Raw genomic sequence first — 20869 nt, forward strand, 5'->3', positions numbered from 1 at the left:
GCACATCCGTTGGATTTTTATTTGAAATTTTGAGATTTGTTCAAACAGTTTGAATTGTTTTGAGGCGACAGTTGATAAGTACCTCTCGCAGTGATCACCGGTGTATCCAAGTGGACACTGAGTGCACACGTAACCGCTGTCTATATCGTGTGGATTGTCAACTTGACAATTTGGACTGAAGTTGTTGGTTGGGCTGTCCAACGGACAGGCACACTTGAAACAGTCTCGAGATGTTCCCCGCGTCGCATCGCCGTAGTATCCCACGGCACAGCGATCGCACTTTGGTCCAACTGTGTTGTACTCGCAAGGCTAAAATAAATGAAAATGGAAGGATTACTTGAGGAATTGTTTAATATAAATGTTTTAAAAGTCATCAGGTATATTATAAGAAGCTTATGATGATTGTGGAGAAAGAATCGCTACTTTAAAGGAAACGATGACGAAAATTCAGATGATTACTTGAAAATGTTTACAATGTTTCTTTTCAAGATTTAATTAGTTATTCCAAACGTATGATTATGGCTTGGAAACGCATCAAAGTAGTATTACAATTAGCCAAAAGTATAAACATTTGATAATATAAAAAAAAATTTGGCGATAGTTTAAACACTTTTACTTAATTTTGGACAAAGTGCGGATTCCAACATAAGTATACAACGAGTCGCAAAGGAGTACAAAATTGTTTTCTCTTTTAAACAAAAGAACCATCGATAGTCGCGGTAAAAAGGCACAACGATTATCATGGTCTGGCAGTGTTGCAGCCAGTTGTATACTACAGTCGATAAGGTAAAAATGTACGTTGTCAACATACGGTTCTACATAAAACGCATATAACTTTGGTTGGGAATCCCTAATTTTTCAAAAAGCGCAATTAGTCGCGTTTACAAAATAAAAAATCCCGTCATATCTATGCACACTGGTTGCTCATTAGTCAGGATTTTTTTCAGTCAGCATCGATACCATATAGGTGTTATCGTATTGAACAGTTCTTTTTTGAACTAGACACATCGTTAGTAATTCCGACGCGAGTCACCTTGCAGTCAGTGTACCTCAATTACACTAAATCTCGTAACTTACACCGCATTCGCCCATCAACAGATTGCACGTGGCAGCGTGCCCATTGCAGTCGCACTTTACGCATTCATGGCGAATCTTGTGATCAGTCGAATTGACAGGCGCCCTGACGTATCCCCAATCACACAATTCACAAGACAAGCCCGTGTAGCCCCTGGGACATGAACACATTTCGACGACACTTCCTCTTCCATTCTCCATGGCAACTTCCCCGACGGGCAAGACGGCTGCTTTCAAGCTGCGAGAGAAAAAGAACAATTCATCAACTTTTACAATACTCATTAATCCACCTTTGAATTGCCACGCATTACCTTCCCTCATTTTGTTCGGTATGGTATTTTGCCCTCAGGAGTAGGTACTCGACATCAGTGAGCACCTCAAGGAATTGTTGGCGCGTGACAGGATCGCCTCGATAGTCCGTTCTACGGAATCTCGTTATGCCGTCCACGATGTCGGGCCGTAGTTTGACGTGGTACCAGCCATCCTCGAGCAGCGGTACTGTGATTTCGGCTTCCTCGCCGGAATGGCCTCGGTCACCGTAAGCTATTCGCACACCGTTTTTACCCTGTGAAACAGTTCACGACCGTCAAGGAATTTACTACCAAATTTGATCTTTTAAATTAACCACAACTTGGGAGTTTTGGTCGAAATCGTAAGTGCTCGTATGATCTCAAACATTGGCATTGATATTCGACAGAAGAACCTTTCAGTTGCGGCTCATAGATTTGGTTGAAACTTTGGAATTCATACACTCGTGCGGAAAAAAATAGTTATTTGCACAACGAGTGCTGTAAAGACAATTTGAATTGGTGATGGATTCGCACGAGTGCAGGCAGGAGTTACCGATACCAGCCACAAGCGCGAGTCTATTGCACAAGTATGGGAATTGTCAGCACGAATTACGTATGCGATTTTCTACAACGATGTTGCTGTACATGTCAAACGAGCGATTGTAATATAATCGGTACATTCCCGATTGTTTGTAACTTTCATCAAACATATATACATCACTAAAACCCTTCATTATTCAGGGGTTGGAAAGTTCTCCTGGCTCGTATGGTCAAAGATTAAGAGGAAACAGAAAAAAATGTAAGCAATTATCGTGGGTCTTACAATGAGCACAACATCGGGCTCGGAGGTTCGGCTGTCACTGGTGTCGCCTCGCATGATTTTCCAACTGACTAGAAAAGTTAAGTTGCTGCCGTAGGACGAGAGACGATTGCCGGTGTAGCTTTTGGGCGCGAGCCAGTACGGGCTGCGATACTCGACCTCGAACCTCGCGATTGTCGGCCAACCGTGCTCGCCCTGCAAGCTCGGCGATAACGCCCGCGAGGCGTTTATGTCGCTCACCTGCCAACCGATCAGCGTGGAGATCTGTGAAGCAAGACAATAATCTTCAGTTGTGCACGAATTCACGTAATTTTTTACTGTTTCGTGTACTCAAAATGGAAATTATCGTACACTGAGTACCAAAAAATAATAATGCCTATCATCTTTGCGTGATCTTCGCTATTGTTTAGCTAAGACTGTAATATTCACATTCATACAAAAATCACCTGATTCGCGGAATTGTTGCGAATTGTATTTGTTATGTTTAGTTAAAACCTTTATGTTGGCTAAGGCCGGCGAACCCCTATTTATTTCAATCGTGTCGTTTAACTGCGGTCACGTATTCGTAGTAGCTCATAAAAGTGTGTTTATCACAGTGTTTATTTATATAAATCTACTTGAAGCAACAGAGAGACTATGCTGTATCTACTACCTTTCAAAACAAAGAATCTTGTCTATATTTTATACTGCCTTTGTCTATAACAATTTTGAATTTGATACTTCCTACGTCCTACGAAGGAGATTTTTTACACACAGAAGCTCAGCACAGTCAGTCTAGGCATCGATGCTTCACTCAGGATGGCTTACTTATAAATACACTGTTCGATTGTAAATAAAACGTTCAGCCACTACTCTCGAGAAGGGATGGGTTCAGCAAGATACGAAAAAGGCCCACTCCACCAACAAATTGAGCTCCCATTGTACTACACTATAAAAACCTTAAAAAAGGCAAAAGTCATGATCCAGAACTCAACAAATGAGCAATCATATATACAATACACAGTCGGCTATCGTTTGTATATACGTCCACATTTTGCCGATACGAGCCGGATAAACACGAGATGGAATCAAATCAGCCAACCGTAACGCGATTAATCATCCCGTCGCCTCAGTCAACGATCGCTAATGGTCCTCCCGGACGCGTATCGAAATGCCCGCACGCACGCGATACGCGACAAGATAATTAGCCATCAGTGGCAGGTTCGTGTATGGTCCAGCCGCGGAGAGCGAGATAAGCATCGTGCGACTTTGCTCGTATTATCCACGACGACACGACACTACAACCAAATCCCCCTCCCCCCCCCCACCACGTTAAGAGACAAGACGACGGCGGTAAGTCGATCGCGCGCTTCTTCTTTCTCCCATCCCCCTTTCCATGTATATACATACACGTGTAAAGAGTATCGCCGGACGCGAGCATTAAGCCAACCTGTTTTTCGATCTAATCTGCGACTCGAGCCCAAGCCGAGGGGGCTCGGAAGACGTTTCACGTTGCCGGTGTATGAGGTTTTGCGAAAGGGCACACACGGGGCCTATATACTCCTACACACATAATCCAATCCGGACCTTATAATAGGATCACCCTGGCTCTTTAGTAAAGATTTTTTCACTGTACTCGCAAAGATCGTTAAAAAAGTATGGCTCACCATGTTGTAGTCGATTTTGGCGGAGGAGCAGTCGTTGGAGAGCCCGGAGCAAAAGCAGGGCAGGCAGCCCTCGGGGTTGGCAGTTGAGAGGGCGAAGTAGCCGGGCTTGCAGCGGTCGCAAAATTCGCCGTCGACGTGGGCCTTGCAGATGCAGTCGCCCTCGCAGTCGTGGCTCGGCAGTACGCCCCGTGAGTCGCACGGGCAGGGGAGGCAGTCCGGGAATTGGCGGAAACCCGCCGAGCACTGGTTGCACTTGTGCCCGGAGTAGCCGAGCTTGCACTCGCAAGCTCCGGCCGCCTGTTGCGAGGATGGACATTGTGAATGATTATCGTTGAGGCGGTCCGGGACATTTTGCTTTTGGACGTACCTTTCCGATGTTGTTGAACGAGTCGTCGGGGATACAAAATCCCGTGCTACCGCGTGGGTGACACTTGCACGGGACACATGGCTCGGGGTCGCTCGCGAGTACTCCGTCCGGTCTGTAGTACCCTGCCTCGCAGGTTTCGCAGTTGATCCCTGTTGTGTGGTCCTGAAAAACCAACCATGGAAATATTACACGTGCAAAAGGGTTGTACTGTACCCTAAGGGACCAGCTTTCGAGCTTTCACGAGAAACTATCTTACAAAATTCCATCATCGCCATTAGGAATAATTGCAACATTATGTTTAATGAATGGCCAGAAGTTTTTACTTTTAACAAAGTGCAACCCTTTATCTAATACGTGGCTTGGAATCAATAAAAAAAAAAGGTCTTAAAAAGTCTCAAGTACGCGAGAACAAATATATGCCAAAAACATTGCATTGTGGTGTGTGCACCTGCGTATAAAGAAACGTTTTATATACAAATAGAAAGTTTTTTTTTTTTTTTTTTTTTTTTTTTTTTTTTTTTTTTTTTAAGAAATAACACATCAAGTCACGAATGACAAAAGTATAGCACTTTCTTTTTTAGGGTCTAATTTATCTCGGAAATGAAAGATGAATATGGCAAGCTTTGGAGAAACGATGCCGAATTTTTGCTTCGAATCATTAATACGATTTTTCGCCTTTATCTGTTGAAAATACAATGTTTTTATTTGAATTTCAAGGCTGAGAGTACAGCTACGCTGAGGATAGAGAAGAAAAATTGGTAGCTTTGTCAGAGGTAGGACAAAAAAATATTTGTTTTTATGGGGATGCATCCGTGATGGTCGTACTATCTCATGACTCAATGCTGAACCACAATCGTGATGAAAATATATGATTTGGGTGGACAAATAATTTTTTCAATAGTTTTTCTAAATATTTTAGCAACATTTTGATGAACATCAACAATCGTATTTTAGGAATTTAATTTTTTCTGGTGCTTTGGTTAAGAGATACTTTGCTAAGTTGTAAAATACATTCTCACCTACCTCCACTACCATCATACAACCTTACGGTGATACAAGTACACTCGGTAAGCATAGCTAAATTCACGAAATTCAAAATGATAGGGCGGACAAAACGTTTTTGAAATGGCGGATGTAATACTTTCTTCCTGAGTATTTACTTTATAGCGTCACATCGCAAGAATCTAGCAGTTAAACTCTCCAGTAGACGTTATTCATCGTTATAAGACCTCAAACTGTATTAACGATCTTGTCAGCCATACTGCATCCACCATTTATGATTTGGATGATTAGCAGCAGTGAAAAGACTCATAAACGGTAAAAATCAGCACATGGTTGCAAATGTGAGTGTGGTACAAAATCACGAGCCTTACCGAGCAATTGCTGCACACACCACCGCCCCTGAATTTCCCTCGAACGTCCATCGACAGCTTCTTCTCAGCGACCTCGGGATCGTATTGGCAGCTCGTCGCGTGTCCGTGGCAGTTGCATTTTTCGCAGTGAAAACCTTTGCCCGAGGTCCCGGGCTTCCACGGCACTTGGTTGTACATGGGACAACATTTATCGCACTTTTCTCCGCAAGTGTGTCGTTCGCATTCGCACTCTTGGCGCTGAGGAAAAAAACATAGTTGTCCTGGGTAAAGTTTTTGCTTGCACGACAATTTTCAACGGTACACCTGATACTATTTAGGTAATTTTACTTTGAAAAAAAGAAAGAAAAAAAAAAAAAAAACAACAAAAAACAACAAAAAAAAACTGGCAAATAAAAATAAAACGTAACAACGGCTTGGTGTCGTTTTTTCCCCCCCTTTTCTCCTCTTACGTTATTCTTCCTTTTTGTTCAGCGCGTGTACTTCCTTATGTAGGGGGGAGGGGGGGTTAAGAACACACGAGGTATAACGGGTGCCGCACTGACTAATGGCCGAGCGTGCGTAAGGAATTTTCTGCGACGAGAGCCACGCGCGTTCTCGAGGACCGTATACACACGGTCGGTGCCGCGTGAACGCGCTCGGTGAGCCTCATCAGGGAACTTTTTTTTTTGTACCCGCGAAACGTTTGTGGTAATAGTTTCGGTGGGGTAATTTCGGAAAAATTTCACCGCAAAAATTGGAGGAACAGTTATTCGCGAACTTTGGCGCGGAATGCAGGAAAAAGAGAATCGTTGTACATGTCACTTCTGATGGTATATTATATATACCCATGCGTGAGAAACAGTGGATACATATCGAGATGCTGCTAGGTTAATTTTAGGTACAGCTAAGAAAAATATGTTTTGTTTCTTTAAATAAGTACATTAAAAATGAAAAAAAATAAATAAATAAAAAAATAAAAAATTGCACGTAGCAATTTTTACAATCAGGTTTTAGTACATTATACAAGTTAATTATCAATAATGAATAGTATCTAGCGATAATTGAGCACATGACCTTATATCCTATTTGATTTTGGGAAATGATGATTTTTGCATGCTTTCAACACTAAAAAACAATATACTTTTGTTGTTCAAATTCAATGTAATTTTCCTCATTAGCAACAATCTTTTTTTCTCACAATTTCATTCGTTAAGGAATTCTTAAATTATGCAGACTTACTCCACCAAGTTTGGCGACGACCGAATAAATTCTAATTTCCTGTGGCACCACATTAAACGCCTCGGAGATGTAAAAAGACAAATTTGACATTTTTAAACCAGAAGCTCTAAAAACAGCCAATCATCCCTTACATGTTAGCGTGCATAAATTCGCTCAACCAGACCCATCAAGCACCACTGCACGACCAATAATTACATTCGTAATCAACCCATCATCGCTCCCTGTAGCCATAACGCGTTAAAGCTCGAGCTTTTTGTCCTCCACAGCCCCTCGAGTGCCACACTTCGTATAGCAATGACCATACACTCACGATTTCTGGTTGCTTCAATGGCGCGCGCGCACGTGACTTTAGAGTTCCCGCATCGCGCGTATAAGTACTCTCGTTAAAAACCCCCACAAGAAAGTGAACTTGCACACGTGCAGAGCCATAAGGGACGATCCCGATTAAATGCCGATGCGCTTTTATACGCGTACTTATGGCTTCACGTATATTATATTATATACGGCGTGCGCTTATCTCTCTCTCTCTTGGCTCTTTATGTGTACCATTGCGCGGCGAAGAAAGCGCGCGCGCGAGAGATGGGATCCTATAAAAGGGCACAACATGTTACATATAAATATACCCACGCGTCCTCCGTTGCTCCTTCTTCTTTGCGCGCTTTATGCGACGTTTTTCTCGCTCGTATGTACGGATAAGTGAGCGCGGAGGCGCGATTTTCCAGGTATGCGGGAGAAAGAGCGACGCCAAGCATTGCTCGGATGCCTCGCGGGACCCGTGGAATCCGCGCCCGAGTGTTTTCTGGCTCACGGCGAGTCGCGGTTCACGTATATTTATATGTACTTCAATGCGCATACGGTGAAAAGGGCCCGAGGTGTATGTGCGTTGATCGGTATGAGATTTTATTTGGATGCGTGTCGGATGTATTTGTGGGATCTATGGGGTTTATACCTTGTGCAGGGGACTTGATTTGCATTTGGAGGCGTGTCCGGAACAGAGACACCTGCCACCAATGTTTATTTCTCGTATCGAGTAAAACGCTCGGTTCTTTTCGACTATCGCGTCGCCTCGTCTCCTGAAGCCTTGGAGGCGTATCCTGACGTAGCGCGCCTCCGTGAAGTCTTGGATGGTTTGCGAGTGATTCAGGGCGCCGGGGCGGCCGTTCACCAGTTGAGTGTGAATCTGCAAAGAGAGAAAGTGGTCGTTTGATTCGTTTGGTTGAGGATTTTTGTGGTGTTGATTTTTTAATTTTTTTTTTTTCGAATTAGAGATGCTTCGCAACAGATAGTTATTTATTTCACTCGATTACATGGTTTGTGTGTCGATTGGGGTGTATTTTACGTACTATTTCATAAAATTTTGAGAAAATTTCACATTATTGTGGTTATTCAAGAATAAAAGTTGTACCTTTAAGTTATTTTACGTAACAGTAGGAACAACTGATTACACTTTTTACTCATGTAGATCGATTGCACTAGGGGGTGACTGTTGTTTAAGAAAATTTCTAAACATTCGGAAACAATTGAAATTTGTAAGAGTAACAAATACCATGTCAGAAAAGTAATATTGATCAACTGATAGTTGCTACATTTTGGAGTATTAAAAGAGGGAAATAGGAACAAATAAATAAATAGACCTGAACTATCAAAAAAGTACTTTACTTCCTTTTCTACAAATACACTATGTACCTGAGTACACGCAAAAATATAGTACCACTTGTATCTTGGAACTGACTCGACTGTTACTACTTACTACGCAATATATTTTATTAACAATAATTATGAGAAATACGATAATTCCGATACTGCCAATTTCATTTACTGGTTGCAAAAACGCTTTGGCCAAAAGTATTATATTTTCAAGATCCTCATCAGGTTCAAACAATGTGTATGAAAATAAAAAAATTATTGTAACATTAGTAACATTTCAAAAGTACGAAATATGCTATGATTTCCTAATGTTTGCAGGTTAATACACCAGCTGGCTTAATTTACTAAATTACTATCAATATAATTTCAACATACTTACGAATAAAAGATTAAAATTTTTTGTACATAAATGATTTGTCACAAATTTTTAAGTGGTTAGACATACATTGTTGAAATTCACATGGACATGTGAAATTTTTAGCAATAATTTTTTGAATTTATTATTCTGTAAGTAGATTATTTTAATCATTATCAAAATTGAAGATGTGTAATATATTTTTCACCTATTTTTCTAGTACTGGTTTTTCGTGCTATTATTAGAACTTATTTTTGTTATTACCTCCATTATTGTTTGAAACTTGTTCTTTACCCCGTTAAAAAATATAGAAAACTCATTTGTGCAATTGAAAATGACAGTTATTTTGTCTTTGGAAGATTTTTTTATCTACAAAAGTAAAATCTCTGTGAAAAGCTAGTAGTATTAGATTATTAATAACAATTTTCTCTTGATTTTCAGTCCTTTTATCGGTGCGTAAAATTGTATTTCTGATAGTTTCTGACGTTTATACTATCAAAAATTTTTGAGACATAGGGTAGTGAGAAGAACAATTCAAAAAACTTTAAGGATGGATTAGTGTTCTATACTAATCGGTGGCTATTGAGTAATCATTTTGAATAATTAACTTAAAAAAAAAAAAAAAAAATTATTTTCGCTTTTTTTACATCTCCAACCGTAAATTATATTAAATCGTTTTGTCAAATTTATTTAAAACTTTTAGAGTACGACCGATCGAATTTTCACGGCTAAATCACACACGAACTGACCGAGACTTCCCATTGTTGAGCCCAAGGTTTGATTATAGAATTTTTTTTTAACCAAAAGGAAATCGAATATAACACAAGAAAAGTGAGATGTCATTATAAAATTGTGTGCAAGAGGAATTGATTTTATCACAAAGTTACTTCCGATTGGCTTTAATAACTTTCAGAATAATTTTCTCGCTAGCAAAAACATTAATTACATTGAAACTTATAAACGTGTAATCTGAAGGTATCATAAGTGAATTAATTTTTTTGTTTGAGTTGGTTACTATTTTTTATGCATTTGTTGGTTTTCGGAATATTATTTGTTAAGAAATATACCTAAAAATGTTGAAAAAGTATATCTAAAATGATTAATCGCATGTACAATGATATTAATATAGTGTTATACGGGGTGTGATGCAGAACAACTAATAGAATAAACTGAATAGAAAGGGTTCCCATAGGGTGAGAGACATAATTACGTACATTAGCTGATTTCCGAACTTTTTTAGATACCTACATTGAACGATTGACATACAGTTTAATTGCATTTTTTATTAGCGCTTATAAAATTGTAGGTAATAGCTTCTGCAATTAATGACAGCTTGTTGCTTCTACAACAAATGAAAAAAATGTTCCTGTAACGATTTTAAAGCAGCAATAGAGTAAATTATCTTTAGGTTTTAGGTTGTAAATAGTAAGAACAAAAAAAATTTAGCTAGAATTAATTTATAAAAATACATTTTCTTTCTTTTGAAGAACTTTACATAATGAGCGATGTATTGGTATGTGGATAATGTACATTATTGTTGAGAATTGATAACATTATAAGTCGTTAATTGTTCATAACGTAACAAATGAACGTTGGGAACCCATCTTATGGTATAATTTTAGTCCATTCTCATAAATATAAACTGGTTAACTTTATTATGGTTTACACTCGCGCTTGTGATGAAAAAGACTGGTTATGTCGGGAAAACTTTTCCAACAAGAACGGCAGATGTGGCTATGATAGGCAGTCCGGTGAATATTCAAAAGTATGGGTCGGCGGAAACCTCGTCCACATCCTGTTACTGAACACTTGTAAGGTCTCTCCTCCGAATTTTCGAATTCATTTGACGAATTGGAACTCTCCGTGTGCAGTTCAACGTCGGACATCTTGAGCTTATGATTGATACACTGTATTCCTTTCTAACGATATTCGATTTCAAGAAGTTGGTGTGGTAACTTGGTTGTTTAAGAACACGATGAATTCGATGGATTTTTTGAGATTTGACGAGGAGTGTTGTTAGTTTAAAAGGTTGATCTTCCAAGGCAGGAGCAAATAAAGGTAAATACTATAACGAAGATTCGGATACGGTATAGTACTTTAATTCAGTCCACTCTTTTTGTTTTCACTAGAAAAATTACATAAAATTATTTTTCTACCTATTAGAAATTACTTTTTCAGACAATTCAACAAATTACCAAATGGAAAAGTCTTTTTCATTTCAAATCTATTGGAGAGATATTCGCCTAAAGTTTAGCTACAAAGATATTAACAGATTGAAATAGTAGTTGTTGAAACAAATTTAATTATTTATAAAAATAATAATCAGAATAGACCATACATATGCAGTGCTAATTAAATGAATGCAAAGTATTTCAGGTCTATAAATTATAGTAACAATAATAATGTTAAAGCTTTAGTTTTATTGCTCGATAATTAGTATACAAAATTTAAAACTATCGATTATGCTACAAAGAAAAGAAAGGATATTCTTATCAGACCTTCATTAAAAAACATTGAAAAAGAGAATTAATCAAACACTAGCAAAATTATTTAATGAGTGATAACCAACAATGTAAAAAAATAGTATAATTAAAAGAACAATTAAGGTTTGGCTTGACTGATAGTACTTGACAAAATAAATTGAAGTTTTTTTGAGCCAAGCGTCCCCTCTAAAGACTTGCACAAGGCTAACATATCTAAGATAGCTCGTACGGTGTGCAAAAATTGCACGGTGACGTTACAATCATCAAAGTCGAAGTTAAGCACAATATGAACGGTACACATTTTTAATGTGGATTGTACTAATCATAACAATTAAACTATTTGAAAAGTTTAGTTAATGTGCTTATACACGGTGTTGTTGTATAATACAAAAAAATTATTATTCCTTAAAAAGTTTATATGAGTTACCTTCTGCAAGATTTTAAATCAGAACTATTTTTTTAAACAACTGCATAAATAGAAAAACGAAGCTTTAGATTGTACAAACTCTACTTTTTATATGATGTTATAAGGTTATGTTGAGATATTTTTTGCCATCACCGATTCTTCAAAAATAGTGACGTCACCACGCAGGTTGTAAGTACAGTACAGCAACTTGAGCTGTGTTAGGTTAACGCGTTTTATTTAGTGGTCCACGTAAACTTCTTCTATGAAGGAAGAAATCACATAGATCGGTAAAAGTAGTATTAATTCTACGTAAAATTGTGTTAATCCCCGCATTGGTCCAAGTTCGGCTACATCTTCATTTTAGCAGTATTAATGTTTTAACGCACCAGCAGATTATTTGTTCAATCAATTTTATTCCGGGAGTGTTTAAATATCATATTCCCTCTTGAGTAAAAAATTGCATCAACTGATTACAAACGAATGGCTATTACCTTGAAATTAAATAAAAACATTCTCGAAATCACACCAATAGCGTACTTTTTCTTTTATGGCATTGCATGTACTAGCATACGATTTTGCCACAAGAAAAAGAATAGTTGACGGTTCCTTCCTGTGTGAACCAACATCTTAACACAGGGTAAGGGTGTAAAATAAGAATTAATTTTTTTTGGGTAAGTGGTACAATTTTTTACTCTTGAGAAGAAATAAGATACTTTTGTTTATAAAATTAGATAAAAAGAGTATTGGTTAATTTGTTAAAAATGACAACTTCGTGCACTGCACTAGAATCCAGAGTAGGGGCTAAAAGTCCAATTTTGCCCATTAAATAGATTTTTGTGCTGTCAAAACCTCTTTGCATGCAATGAATTATATCATACACTATACATAAAACACTTGACAGACGAATTTTTCCCGCTAAATAAATTTGAAATGAATTCTTCCACATAAAGTTTGTTTAATAAGTAAAAGAAAAAAAAAACTTACATGAGCATTTATGAATTTCGACAATTCATAAAATAATTCCGTATTGTCCGAGAAATTGCGGCTTCAAACTTTTCTAACTGACGTAACTATTTTTTAAAGTATTTATTGAATATCGTATTGCTTAAGATCTTGACGAGTTTGAAAATTACTTTTGAATCCACTTTTTGTTTAGTTCTCTTAAAAAGCGTGACAACATAAATTTTGACAATCTATTATTAGAATGTATTTCCGGTAAAAACTTGTAAAAATGTGATATGCTTCGGTAAACGTTCACCACGTGAATGCACCTTCAGTAGAAATGATTTCCGTATTTGTAGTGTTTGTCGAAAAAAAGATATCGTTAACGTTAACGATACAATAGTTTGTATTAACTATGCGTTGAAAGATAGATAGCGTATAAGCGGCACTTTTTCAAAACGATAGCACAAAAAAAGCTGATACGTACAATACTTAGCAGTAAGTGAAAGAATTTTTAAGAGGAATATTTTTTAAAATAGTCTTAAATCAAATTTAAGTTTGCGGAGCATTAATGGTTTTGATAAGTGAAAACAAACGTTTACCAATTGTGTGCCAAGCCAACAAATAAAGTTAATTTACTTTTATGTCTATAATAATAAATTAAATTAAATCAAAAACATTTTGAATAGGGAAATTTTTAATGGAGTAGAATCATTAATAAACAAAAAATTTATTTTCCAAGAAAAAGTATCATGAGACCTAAGTATTGCAATTTATTCTTGAATATTTAATTAGATTATAAGAAATATCACGTAGTACACAGTTATCTAGCTAAAATTTTACAGGTTGATTCCAAATTACAAAAAAGATAGTCATATATAAGGTTTTTGGATGTAAAGCCCATAAAATTATTTTAGATTTGCAAAAACTGTAATCTTATTGAGCCATAACTTATTTTTTTCATAAGAACATGCAAAGAAAAGCGGAGTAAAGTGCGCAAAATTTGTATTTCTTGATTTTAAAGTATTCCAATAGTAAAATCTTCTAATGAGCTATATATTTTTAACATGAAAATATGCATGATGTTTTTGTTTTTGTCGTGAAATATCTCTTACAATTATAATGACTTTTTTAAAGAATCCACTAGAATAACAAGTCATTGTCATAAACACAATAACGAATCGGTACAAGATATTTGTGACCTTCTTGGTGGATCATTAAACGTACATTATGGAAAAAAAAACAAAATCATACCAAAAAAAGATTTTTTCACGTTTAGACAAGTATTGTCTATGAACTGTTAAAACGATAATACTCTGTAAATTTAAGTGTGTTCAAGTCCACGTTTGAAGCGTGTAGTCAAAATTGCTTTTTTTATAAAATGTATTGCGGTTATCTTGGTAAGCGTTTCAAAAACCACCCAATCGATATTTCTTGAATTATCTTTTTTTTTTTTTTTTTTTTTTTTTTTCTTTTTCAACGACTGGTATGAGAGAGCTGTGAAAGAAAAATTTTATATTGGGCGCTTTTTGAAACGTTTATCAACACCTCTGTAATGAATTTTATAATAATTGTGAACTTTAACTTTAAACCTGTTCTTTAATCTACTTATACTTATATACTACATTTTAGTCCTGATTCTAGTAGTATAATTTTAAGTACTTCATATGAGTAAGTACTGTTTTTTTATCCCAAAGTTTCTAAAAAAAGGCATGGAAACGAAGATTTTTTTTGACAAAAACCAGTATAAAAAAAAACAAGTGTAAAAAAAAAATCTACAATCATATGAACAGCGGTAAAATAAAAAATACGGACTTAGGAATAGAGAGACGTAAAATAATAAATGTAGATATGAGAATGTGAATGCTACGGCACTAAAATTACAGTGATTGAGAATAAATTTTATGTGTACCAAGATTATTGTAAAAGTATTGTTTAAAATTAACTCATTGTGGCAACAATAAAATGGTAAAGACAAAAAAAAACCACGAGAGTTCTTACAATGGTGGCGATAGAGATACTATAGTATAAACCATATGCCAGAAAATTATCAAGTCAGATTTATTGATAAAGGAAATAAGATACGGACAAAAATTATAAATGAATTCAAAAATATTGATATAAAGGCAAACGTGAACCACTACTGCTAAAATATAATAGATGTATTAACAGAATCATTACTGTTAGGCCTTCTATAGAAAGTTTTTGAAAAATTTCTCTAAAGACAAAATCTAGTACTCACGACTAAGAAAACGAGTAAACGGAACCGTGGCAAAAATTGTTAAACCTTTTAATTGTATGAAATGCAACACTATTATTAACTAAAATTATTATAAACTGTGATCTTTTAACTCTCCAGCAATAGAGTGTTTTGTGTATTGATAAATATCCATTTTTGTGCTTTTTTTCAAAGTTTTTCTGTATATTTATCTTGACATTCCTTTACTATATTTTATCTTCATTCTGGATTGCTTTAATATCAAAAAACAGTTATCGAGTTCAATACTATAAGAATGACGTATTCTTGCTCTGTCTTGAAACTAATTACTTTATCTCAGGCTCGGTTTTACAAATTCATTTTATCTGAATTTTGTAAGTATATGCTTCTGCATTGTCTTGATTCTTTCATCCTATTACATTTGTCTCCATCTCGAGGTCCATATTTTTTTTTTTATCTTTCATTACATATAAAATAAATCTTAATTAATGGTTCTCTAAGGAATTATAGACACGATATCATTACGTAATACAAATAATTGTACATATTACGTAAATACTAAATATTATTAAAGACTATTTCATTGTTATTTTTTCAGAACATTTTTCTTTCGATATTTTTGGTTAAACGAATGCAAAAAATTATTTAAGGTTTTGCATTGCTTTGTATTAACGCATACATGTCAAAAATAAAAAATTAAAATTAAAAATGGATGTTGGTATTGCATCTAAAAACAATATGTCTAAAATCACTTTAATTTTTACTTCTCCTCATAAAATTTTCTAATATTAGATACTTGCAAGTATATCAGATATTTTTGTCTTTGATAGTTTCGCGGACATTAAGATTACTCATGAAGCTTAGAGAAAAAACTTGCTTTTTTACAGACATAATGCTTTTTTCTCAATTCCATTGTATAACATATTTGTTTCGTATTTATAAAAAATAATCATTAAAAAGTAATAACAATATTTGCATCACCACTATTTTATTTTTTATTTATTTTTATTCCCAATTCAACAAAATTTTTTTTTAAAAGGTAAGCTTTAAAACAGTGATATTAATTTGAATTGACGAGTCAGAAATTATTTACTTAGCATTATGTTTAAAAGTTATTATTCATATTCCTAAAATATGAGAAATTGGTGAGCGTGATTTTCGTGCTTAATTAATTGATAAAAAAAATATCAATAGGTACCGTCATGCCATAAGTCATAGTAGATTTTTTAAATTTTATTTCTAATCTTAATGAGTTTGTTTTCATTTTTTAAATCATATTTCTTACAACGCTGTGTGCATGATAAAAATCTGGGAATCAATTATAAAGCAGTGCTTGAAGCCTTGCGTTCAAATATGACCCTCCACTTCCAGAAGTACTTAAGAAACAATCGAAACTTTAGAAATATATTTTATTACTATTGCTAACTTATCTTTTGCTGCAGATGTCTACAGTATACTACAATAATATTTGCATTTGATTATCCGATTGTTAACACGGCGTTGCAGAATAGTGATATTGAAATAAACGTGATTAGAACGTATCTAATCAGCAAAAGCTTTCACGATTCAACGACACATTTGTACTTCATGTATGTACATTTGATTTTCTGGAAAATGATAACTCAGTAACTTTTCAAAGAAAGAGACTCAGATGATACAATATGTCTAGCTATATTTTCCTTATTCGTGAAAACTCGCGTTCCAAAAGACCTAATATCATTATTTCTACCAGGAATCAAATGAACAAGAAAAGTAAAAAAAAAAAAAAAAAGAAGAGATTTCCTAAATTTTGCTTAAACTTGATTGAAAACGTTTGTTCAATAACGTATCCAGTTTTCTTATCACCTGTTGCGAATACACACGATAGATCTCAGAAAGCCTGATAAAAGTGCGTTCTGATGAAAAAACCCATACCAGCCCACTGTCCATTTACGGCACGGAAAACATCCATATAAGGCCCTTCGGACGCTGGAAGCCCACAGAAATAACGCGCAGACAAGCAGAACGTTTGGCTTGCGAAAAGCGTAGAGCTTGTATTTTTTCCTACATCACGAAGATCATCTCCCGATAACCGGTAGTGCAACCGGTATCAACGCTTAGTCCTGGTAGTCTTATTGTCAACGGGGGTACACTCGTAAGACAAGTGTGTCTGCCATACCTCTCCGTTTTCCATGGGTGTCAGCCTGGAGTAAAAACTCGTACATATGACCTCGTCGTCCTGGCTGTAAGTTGGTTTTCCCAGGGTGGGGGGCATCGAGTACCGCGTCCAGCATTCCTCGTCGCTCGGCGCGTAGTACTGCCAAGTTCGAAAATTCTCGCCGTCTACCGATTTTTCCAATATCCATGCCGCTGGTCTCGGGGAGTTGGCCGCTTTTACGATGACGTATTCGATTTGGTAAGTCTGGACAAACAAACAAACGTGCACATTGATCATTATTATTTCCATATGAGAAACTGATGAAAAAGAAATGTAGTCTAGTGATGATTAATGATTAATTGTCTAATTGGTAGTTTTAGTGTATATATCTAGATTCACATATTTTAAATTGATGAATGCATGTATCTACACAAGACGGTGTTGACTTATGATAACCGTTTTACGAAGATACCTGCATGAATAAATATGTATGTGTAATAGCTATAGCTTTGGAATTGGTAGAATTCGATCATTGCATAATTTATCACATGAACAAGCTGCTTGGTCCTGAGGGACGCACATTGTACACATTTAGTATACGAATCATTTTGATATGATCAGGTACGTGAGTCATTGTGTATTGTATAGTAGTACACAAATGGATATAATATATATAATTAATATTACATGACTCTTGTATAATTAATATAACATCACTAGGACAGAGAATACTAAATAATAAACTTTTACAGCATGATGTGTACAGCTCTATTTTAGAAAACTTGATATTTTTTTAGTAAAAGATTACAGGATTTAACGTATTTAATAGTCTAAAATAAATGAATGATTTCACTATTAAATATATAGTTGCAGTGCATAATTATAGAATTTAAGTTAAAGCAAGATTGTTAACATCATGTTGCTATATAATCGTCTTTTTATTTACAGATGATGAAAAAAATTTCATCAAAAATGTGCCCTACGCTTTTCCAATTAGTAAAAAAAGATTACACTCTCAAAAACTATAAATAGTTTGTGGTACACTGGTGTGGCAATTTGCTTGAATAAAATTCAATACTTGAGCTGATAACGAAAATAGAGAGTGAAAAAAGACGGGAGTTTAATGAACAAGAGAGAAAACAATCATCGACAGCAGAGATCACGTACTGCGTCCCCAACGAAAGGGAGATTGAAATTTCAGGTCATCTGTCAGAAGATGGGTTATTGGGTATAAGCTCCCTTCAAAGTAAAGAGGAAATAATCAACCCTCGTACTTCTTTTGCGGCGATGATGAGTCATCTCCCACGCGCATGTCGTATGATTTCCCTCCAAGTGTTCAGCCAAATTGGCTTTTATCGAGTTTGTTCGAAAAGCCATGTACCTATACATTCTTTGCTGAGAATAAATGTTTGAACACGTACGACTTGTTAGTACGTGTATGTACGTATCGACATTTCAATTATTCATACATTACTTTTTTATTGGAATCTTATTTTTACTTCGGTATACCGATGGTCCACACGAAAAAATGGCTGTAAAGTATTTTTCAATGAAAAACAAACATCGATATTTTTGTTCCAAAAACATTATTGACACAGCAAACAACTTTTAGTTTTAAGGTGTTACAGTAACTAAAGCAACTAAAAAAAAACTTTAATGGAATTCAGTACAACATGATACTGAGATGTGATAAACAAAACACTCGATATTTTCAGAGACCATTAGTTTTTATGTTTTTTGTTTAAAAAAGATTTCGCTTCCAGAAGAAAACTCGAAACCCACCATATTTTAAGAAGGTTTATCTACCTCAAAGAATTGATTGACAATATTTTTGCTCTACAGATCAATATCTCATGAAATAAATTTGTGTATAGTTTTAAGACCTTTGGTTCCCTCCAACTCGAGTAATTGAAATTTTTTTTCACCTTGAAAAGGTCTTTTACGGAAAATCGTAAAAAATTACTCTTTCGCTATGAAATCTCTCCATATTTCGAAAAAATTTCTTTTTGCTCAATATTTATGTAAAAGAGGCAAAAAGACGAACCTCTATTCTCTCCTCCCCCTCTGAAGGTACAGTTAACCTTCTTATATTCATTTTTAATGAAATTTGTTTTTAATGAACTGCTGATCATACATGAAAAAAAAAAAACAAAAGAATTGCAAGGTGTCTAAATAACCTACTAATAACCAATACCATTACATTTCCTTTTTGATAATAATGACATCTTGTTCCTAGAAACTTTATAATGTACTTTTGTTTTCGCTAAAAACATTGAACGATAATGTTGTTTTTCAAATATTTCTAAGTATAATTATGATTAATCATAATTTCAAACCTGTACTGTTTTAAAAGTTTTGCATTGTGATGGACGGATGTTTTTTTGTCAAAAAACTTCCAAATGATAATGATATCCATCGAGAATTCAGAATAGAATGTTATTTGTCGAAATTCATATTTATAATACCTTTTGTTTATGTATACCTTAGCAGAAGCACATGCAATAACAGAATTTACTTTTAATAGCACTTTTATCCCTAAAAAATGTTGGAGATATCTTTATAACTAAGTTTTCGGTTTTAAAATCAAAGAGCCGAGTTTTGCATTCAATCGTCATGTACATTTTATTTTTGCAGCCCATTTCGTATTGTTATTGAGCAATAAAACATTTAACTCGTACGCCCCAATCCTATGGCCTGAAACTTTTTATTAGAAGCCATCAATGGATCTACTTTCCCGACATCCAAAAAGCCCTCCACCCTCGCGGCTTCAAAGGAAGAAAAAAAAGCAACACATAAATATTTTCCACCTTAAAACTTATCGGCCATCATTCAAATCCACACTCCATGTAATGCAGGTTTAATCACCGCAATTACAAACCCAAACATCGTATTTCGCGGCTAAAGAAAACAACTGTAAAAAGACACACGCCCGACAATGATTGTGCTCAGCGTACGTATACGAGTATCGTTGAAGAAAACCACTCAAGCGATTTATTTTTACCCCACCTCGAGATTTAAAGGCTTCCCATCCCCGTTCGAGCGTAGCTTCCTAAGCTCACACGCAAACGCATTTAGACCAACAAATTCGACAAGTCCTAAAACAGCGTCTTTTTTGCTCTGTACGAAAGCACACCCGAGAAATCGTATCCCTCGCGCACTACGCCTCAATTTATCTTGACGGGAATCGAGTCTTCAATGGAATACAAGCGCATACGTTATTTTTAAAGCCCAAGTGTAGCAGCTCGTACACACGAGGACTAAATTAAAGGTTTCTGATGTCGAGAAACAAAACAAAAAAAAAAAAAAAAAAAAGGGACGAGTTTTTCAGCTCGCTAAATGATTGCGTTAATAAAATATCTCGTTCTCTTGTGACCCGAATATCGGTGGGGCGGAACGCAGTTTTTTTTAAAGCTCGTCACCTCTTGCGAAACACAACAAGGGGGAAAGAGAAATTTCAAAGAAGCACACGGGCTTCGGACGATTTTTACATTTTATTGCGCGACGCGTTTTTATCTTGACGCCAATTTTCCCTTCGCATATGCGAATAGCTGCACGTCGGAGCGATTTGGCTACATAGGATTGCGTGAGGTATGTGGTAGAGTTTTTGGTTTCTTTTTTCCCCAAGTACCTCTCTTTGGGTAAATACAAGATAAAACGATCTTAATGGTGGGAACAACCTGATGCTATTTGTAATGAGGAGCACTAAACTTGAAGTTGCTTCTAAAAGCGGGAAATAACTTTTTTTTACAACTGATATTTCTTATTTTGTTTACTTTGGATCTTTTTTACCACCTGTGTCGTTTTTAGTGCAATGGTCAAGAAATGGCCAGAATAGTACTAAGAATTTATAAAAAAATCAAGGTCCCGATGAAATCGTTCCTTCACTCGGAATC

At 35.6% G+C, this 20869-nt stretch overlaps 1 protein-coding gene across 1 annotated transcript in view; it reads right to left on the bottom strand.

The window, feature by feature from the left end:
- Positions 1-20869, bottom strand: part of wb (wing blister) — a 153954-nt gene that overhangs the window by 97864 nt on the left and 35221 nt on the right. Inside the window, exons 3-11 of the mRNA XM_089593899.1 lie at positions 16998-17240; positions 7738-7968; positions 5571-5807; positions 4198-4359; positions 3831-4127; positions 2188-2448; positions 1386-1639; positions 1078-1312; positions 83-309 (exon numbers count right to left, since the gene is read on the bottom strand). Of these exons, the coding sequence (XP_089450025.1) occupies positions 83-309; positions 1078-1312; positions 1386-1639; positions 2188-2448; positions 3831-4127; positions 4198-4359; positions 5571-5807; positions 7738-7968; positions 16998-17240 (2147 nt within the window). The remainder of the gene's footprint in view (positions 1-82; positions 310-1077; positions 1313-1385; positions 1640-2187; positions 2449-3830; positions 4128-4197; positions 4360-5570; positions 5808-7737; positions 7969-16997; positions 17241-20869) is intronic.

This window comes from Copidosoma floridanum, unplaced genomic scaffold, assembly GCF_036245765.1.
Source record: "Copidosoma floridanum isolate Cflo_tuat_1 unplaced genomic scaffold, Cflo_Japanese_pri ptg000001l, whole genome shotgun sequence".
In the NCBI taxonomy this organism is placed as follows: Eukaryota; Metazoa; Arthropoda; class Insecta; order Hymenoptera; family Encyrtidae; genus Copidosoma; species Copidosoma floridanum.